This window comes from Limulus polyphemus, unplaced genomic scaffold (assembly GCF_000517525.1).
Source record: "Limulus polyphemus unplaced genomic scaffold, Limulus_polyphemus-2.1.2 Scaffold1512, whole genome shotgun sequence".
Taxonomy (NCBI): domain Eukaryota; kingdom Metazoa; phylum Arthropoda; class Merostomata; order Xiphosura; family Limulidae; genus Limulus; species Limulus polyphemus.
This window is the reverse complement of record NW_013667122.1, coordinates 155,081-162,376: the sequence shown is the minus strand read 5'-3', so window position 1 is coordinate 162,376 and position 7,296 is coordinate 155,081. Positions and strand designations below refer to the sequence as shown.

At 32.9% G+C, this 7,296-nt stretch overlaps 1 protein-coding gene across 1 annotated transcript in view; it reads right to left on the bottom strand.

The window, feature by feature from the left end:
• LOC106463902 (transcription initiation factor TFIID subunit 3-like) overlaps nucleotides 1–7,296 on the bottom strand; it is a 77,601-nt gene that overhangs the window by 17,348 nt on the left and 52,957 nt on the right. Inside the window, exon 8 of the mRNA XM_022391536.1 lies at nucleotides 3,846–3,916. Coding sequence (XP_022247244.1) covers nucleotides 3,846–3,916 — 71 coding nt within the window. The remainder of the gene's footprint in view (nucleotides 1–3,845; nucleotides 3,917–7,296) is intronic.

The following is a 7,296-nucleotide window of genomic DNA, read 5'->3' as shown; positions in this document are numbered from 1 at the left end:
AGTACCTGTTTTCTTTGGAGGCACTAAAGATTACATTAGTACCTGTTTTCTTAGGAAGAACTAAAGATTACATTAGTACCTGTTTTCTTTGGAGGCACTAAAGATTACATTAGTACCTGTTTTCTTAGGAAGAACTAAAGATTACATTAGTACCTGTTTTCTTTGGAAGCACTAAAGGATTACATTAGTACCTCTTTTCTTAGGAAGAACTAAAGATTACATTAGTACCTGTTTTCTTTGGAAGCACTAAAGATTACATTAGTACCTGTTTTCTTTGGAAGCACTAAAGATTACATTAGTACCTGTTTTCTTTGGAAGAACTAAAGATTATAATAGCACCTGTTTTCTTTAGAAGAACTAAAGATTACAATAGCACCTGTTTTCTTTGGAAGAACTAAAGATTACAATAGTAATAACCGTTTTCTTTGGAAGAACTAAAGATTATTCTAAAGAAAACAGGTGCTATTAGAACTAAAGATTACAATAGCACCTGTTTTCTTTGGAAGAACTAAAGATTACAATAGTACCTGTTTTCTTTGGAAGAACTAAACATTACAATAGTAATAACCGTTTTCTTTGGAAGAACTAAAGATTACAGTAGTAATAACCGTTTTCTTTGGAAGAACTAAAGATTACATTAGTACCTGTTTTCTTTGGAAGCACTAAAGATTACATTAGTACCTGTTTTCTTTGGAAGCACTAAAGATTACATTAGTACCTGTTTTCTTTGGAAGAACTAAAGATTATAATAGCACCTGTTTTCTTTAGAAGAACTAAAGATTACAATAGCACCTGTTTTCTTTGGAAGAACTAAAGATTACAATAGTAATAACCGTTTTCTTTGGAAGAACTAAAGATTACAATAGTAATAACCGTTTTCTTTGGAAGAACTAAAGATTACAATAGTAATAACCGTTTTCTTTGGAAGAACTAAAGATTACAATAGTAATAACTGTTTTCTTTGAAAGAACTAAACATTACAAAGTACCTGTTTTGAAAACATTACCTGACATCAATAATTTTATTCATTCAGAAAGAGTAGAATAGACAAAAGTTTTATTTGCTCTTATGTGAGATGGAGAAAAGAGGAGAGTATGACAATGTTCTTACATAATTTTTAAAACTGTTAAATGGATTACTTTTATCTGCTTTAAAATAACTACAATGGCAATACTTCTATTTGATTCCGAAGAACACCTGGCGATACCTCTTTTTGATTTTGAACAACGAGCGGCTATACTTTTATTTGATCTTGAAGAACTGTAAGTAGCAATACTCTTGCTTGGTCTTGAAATATTATGACCGGTAATGGATTTGACTGACTTAGACGAACTAGAGCTGAAAATTCCCTTGCCTGACTTGGGCAACCTGAATTTGAATTTATCTCTGATGATTGGTCTGGAAAAACTACAAGTGGAAGACTGCAAGTCACTGGATGGGTTATACAGGAAAGAATGTGGGATAGTGTAATCATGGTCAAAGAAGGGAATATTCTTAGGTTGGGTGTACGAAAACGTAGTTTTCACTGGAAGTTTTAACACACTATAAAAAGTACGAAGAAAAAGCTCATGAGTAATAACTTACAAAAGCATTAAAAGCTGTTAAGACAACAATAACAATGAAACAGTTTGCAGCTTGCTTAATCTTCTAAAAAACAAAACTCAAACTCAATAAGTAGTGTAAGCATACACAAACATCTGCATATTAGTGTCTGAATTAAGATCTATACAACTAGAAGTAGGAACTTTCAGCTTGATAAAGGTGTATGTATCACTCTACAAACTGTAAACCAATAATGGCAAAGTTCCACTAAAACAATTTTACCTGCATACTAATGACTCTGTAAACATAAATTATATAAGAGAATGTTTTCTGTTAATCAATCTTAACTATATTTAGAATTACAGAAATAAAAACAACTTAGACTAAACAAAAATTACTATGAGAAAAAGGTATTATCACAATCAGTTTAAGACTTTCCTGGTCAGTGATTGTAATACTGCTTAAATTTTCTTCCCTAAGCTTACATCTTTTAATACAGTAGAAAACACCTTAAAAATATTTAATATTTATATTTTTTCATTTCCAATTATGAAATGCCTTTTAAGTTTAAAGGAGAACATCAATATGGAATGAATTTAAGGTTGGTTTAAGAAGAAAGCTTATGTTTCTCTCTCTCTTGTTAGAAATTATGACAAAGTTTACTTGAAATTGAGTTTCTAGTAACTTTTTAAAGGAAATTGTCAAAATAAGCTTCTTTCCTTACTTAAAATATCCCAATTAGTGATAAAATCTATGAAACCCCATATATAATCCACCACATGAAAGTTTTTGAAACTTTAAATATGCAATCCTCAAATGAAAGGCATTGTATTATAACATAATAATGCTTTTGTGAAGAGATCAGATAGTAAAGTTCAAAGGGATAATTAGTGAGCTTATCATAAAAGTTACTCTGTTAAGTTACTTCATTTGTAATGACTATTAAGACATAAATTGGTTAAAAAACAAAATATGAAAGTATACAGTAAGAATACTGATAATAGAGGTTCACACAATACTTAAGTTATACCAAAAAAATACTGCGACTTAAATGCCATCTCTTAACCTTTACATTTACAGTGTTTGGAGTAAGTACTACATGTAACATCTTGCAAAACCAATTTCCAGCTGGATCAAATTTGAAAATGTTTCACAAAACACAAGGAAAAGGTTTTTGGTGTAATTTCCTTCTGAACCTCAACATCCAAATTAATACAAACCTAATATAACACTGGGTAATCAGGCTATTCCATACAACTTATCTATGATTAACTAGCCTTATCTGGAGTTAAAACCTCTCATGCAAAACATTTGGATCTATTTACACTCTCATCAGTATTCAACTCTAACAAACTTCATATATATATGCATAATTTTTTTAAGCTAAAATGTAAAAATTGAGGTTGCAAATTTAAGATTAACAAAATGAAATTATAAAAAATGTAGAACTTAGAACAAAACCCATTTATCAGCTGTCTTAGAACTGCAAAACTTGTGAGAAAAATATTCAGATATCAGGTAAGATAGTGATTAAACTACTTACTTTCTCAGGAAGTGAAAAAATTAAACACTTCGTAAGCTGGCTTAAAGACAATCAAGTTCAGGTTTTGAGTTTTGATTATTAGGAAGCCATCAAATATTAAACCCACTTACCAAAATAATGTAGGACATTTTAAATTATACCAATTTCCATCCAATATTAACCCACTTAGCAAAATGTAGCTTGACATTTTAAGTGCAAACAAAACACTGAGTTCTACTTGGGTAAAGCCTATGAATTTCTGATAATGTTACACCAATAAACTTATCGATCCAACAGAAAAAATTATGACTAACAACAAGAATTCTCAATATTTTCAACCCAAATTAGCAAAATTTTGTATGAAATAATCTTCTTTAATCTCAGCTAATTACTTGATATACACTAAATGACTTTTGAAAATTAATCTCTTATGTATGACTTATAATTAAATTCAATAATCACTCTGCATAATACCATTATGTGAGGAATGTTTAAACAACAAAAATATCAAGAGCACACAACTAACTATAAACAGACAGCATACATTTTATTAACATTAAATTTCACAGTTATCAGCAAAGGTCTTTCAATAGATAAGCTTATAAGTTAAACATTTTTCTATCTAACAATAAAATTCTTAGTATTTAATCAAAATTAAACAGCTTAATTGAATAAGTTATAAAAATGTAAACTGTGGTTATCTGCAATGTGCTAAAAATATAAAATATGATCTATATTTAACAATCTGATGTAAAAATCTAATTTTTGAAGTAAATCATACATTTTTGACTTTGAGCCACTTCCACCAAGTTTAAAAGTTATTTTTGGAATTGCACCATTATCTTCTTTTTCCTGAAAAGAAAAAAAAATGCCCACTAAAGATCTACTAAAATACAGTTGAAGTAGGAATAACTTAATGAGAATTATAGTATTTTCTCAAAGAATGGAATATTTTTAGGTTAGGTTAGATGTACAAAAATGTAGTTTTCACTGGAAGTTTTAACATACTCTAAAAGTATTAAGAAAAAAAACTCATACATAATAATTTACAAAAGCATTAAAAGCTTGCATTACCAGTTATAGCATTTCCTACAACTTAGTGAGAATTATAGCCAAAAGTACTTGATATTTGGGCCCACAAAAGATTCTTTAAAGGAATACACTGGTTCATCAACACATATGTAATAAATATATTCAATTTCCTGCACATGTGAAAAAAAAAATCTAAAGTGTTTTGTGTAAATGATGAAACTAATGTCTTTTACAAGTTAACACTCACATTTTAAATGTTTTATGCCAAACGTTTTTTAAATTCAAATTTCTGAAAGTGTTGATCAACCAAACATTATTTTCGGTAGTAGCATTATATTGCACAATAAAGTGGAAACATGAAAATTATACGTACAATTGAATGAAAAGCCACAAACTTATTAAATACAATTATCAGTGAATTTCTAATAAAACTTGTCACTCTTTTATTAATGCAGCTCACAATATCAAGATATCTGCTAATCTAACATAGAGTAACACGCAGAAATAAAAAGGAACTATTTAACTGGTTTCTTCATACAGAGTTCATCTACAAGTACAGCCTTGCTTTCAAGCCCAGTGAGAAATTCAAGAAATAAATATTCTTTGCTTTGAAGAATGTGATAATGGCAGTGACATTGTTTAAATGTTATTTATCTTAATTGTTTTTTTTTTTAAAGACAGAAGTTGGATCTACTACCAAATGGTTTTCAGTTTGTATAAAATAGGCAACAAGAATTAAATTTGGAAAAATGTCTAATATAGCCATTTAGTACATGAAGATATGAACTGCATACTTAACAATCAGCTAATTATATATACAAAATTGTTCAGAAATCAAGTACTTGTACCCCCCCTTTTTTTTTCACTTTTAACAAACAGCTACTTAACTAGCCACCAAACTAGTTAGTATAGAAAATGTTATGATTCTTGTATATTTGTAAAAATGTATATTTATCTTGTAAAAATTGACATTTTCCTATACTGAAAATGTATTTCTGATAATGCTTACCTACTCTCACACTATAGCTTTATTCTGATGAAAGTGTCTTTTCTCTGTTCATCTAAGCATTGTTATGAATCTTTCCTCACTTGCTCCAGTCTTTATATCCCACTATATTGCCCAAAGCAAGTTAAATCTTGTAACTCTCTACGTCAATGCACCCCTATCCCAGATCCGTTTACAAGCTCCTTGTTATTACTTCCTATTCACTTTTTTGAGACAGTCCAAATTAGTAGACCCAAACACTGGCCATTTTGAGGGGAGGAAGGGTAGGAGAGTGTGAGAAGAGGTAAGCATTATTGGAAATACATTTTTGGTATAGGAAAATGTTAACTTCCAAAACACAGCTAGAATCTCACATTGACAAGGTGGATGGGCCAGTGAGGGCAAGATCCACACAGAAAGAATCTGTGAAAAAAAAGAGGTGTGCAAAAATGAGATATAGTAATAGCACACTAGTGGGGTCTGCACTACTTCTGGAACAGGTATGCTCTTTGCCCAGACAACAAGAAATCTAATTCCTGGGTAGTAAAGGCCGACTAGCCACAGAGGAAAAATCCTATTATCTTTAGATGAACATGAATCCATCCAGGCCCCAACCAGGCAGACGAGGTCCCACATCTTGTCCTTGGAATTATAGGACTGTGGACACAAATCTAGCTGGCACAAAGATGCTGGCACAAACAATTGAGACAAGAAAGTTCAATGACAGGTTGCCAATCACCCATCTTCTTTGGTACTACAAACAAACGGGAATAAAAACCAATGAGAGAGGAGTTGATGTACTCTATGGCCTCTTCGTGCAGATCTTGAATGGATTGTGCTTGACGACTGGATGTAAGATGATCTTTGGGGAGGAGAAAGACAACCAGTATGAGAAACATTGGAGAAGGAAACATGAAATGAATGACTAATCCTGCTGTAAGAACTTGAATGACCCACTGATCTGTGGCAAAGGTCTCCCATACTGACAATGAACCATCTGAGTCGAGCCTCCACAGGACCAAACCCCATAGAATAGTCATTGATGCTGTTGGCTGCACTCGATCTGAATGGAGGATAACTGATGATAAGGGCAGAACTCCCTTGTATTCTGACAGAATGTGGAGCCAGTGCAGGGGGTCTGGAAACCCAAAGAGAGATGCAGGAAACCATCCAGTAGAAAACCAGGAAAGGCAAGAGGCCAGTGTCAAAAGAGAGGAGTGGAGACAGGCCATATCCACCCTAGATCCCATTGAACTTGGAATACCTGCAAAAATCGAATGTCTGAGAAAAAGAGCTTCTCTGAAATCTATTGAGGCTGAAGAAGGAAGTCAAAATCCCATAAGCAAGGCATCTCTCTCCAAAAGATCCCAGCAACAAACCAACCAAGAGACCAAGGAGAGGGTAGAAGCTGATAACCTTACCAAATTAGAAGTCAATAAATGACTAAGATCCTCTAAAAATTGAGCAGGAGACCTGTGATAGGCCTCAGACAACACTTGCAAACAAGATAAAAATGCAAAACTGTTGTAAGGGGCAGACGAATCTGAGAAAATTGATTTAGGTTAAGATGAACAGTAGCATCAGGCCCAGAACCCCAAACAGGAAGAGAATGATCTAACCTTATACACCTGATCTGATAAACAGGGAGGTCAAGGCAGGGTAGCACCCTCTCTCAATTGATCAGCAAATCTCCAAGCATCCACAGCAATGTCCGGCAAAGGTGGAAAGACTAGGTAATAAGCCAAATGACTTTCTCCAAACAAAGAAGGAGAAGAGCCATAGGCTACAGGAGAAATGCTCAAGATATTATAAACTTGATGTACTAGTTGCAAAAATGGTACAGAAGGCGGGATGTCCATCCAAGGCTTGTGATTAGCAGTCTGAGCATTGGAAGGTGCTGGAAAAAAAAAAAAAAAAGAGTCCAAATTCTCACCACTCCACCTTTGATCTCCTGCAAGCTCAGCATCTGAACTGACAGAAGAAACATCAGACTTCATGTAAGACTCCACCTCTGTATATGAGCGATTAGACATTCTCCACAGAAAGAGGACCTCCCCTGAACGTCCAGGTATAGCTAGACTCCAGAGGTGGCAGAGTAGGAGCACTAGGAAACTGCATGTCAGAAATTCCTTTTTTTTGTAATAAAAAAAAAAAGACAATATACTACAAGACCCAATAAGTAGTGGGTCAACATAAAAAAAAGAAAAGAAAATTA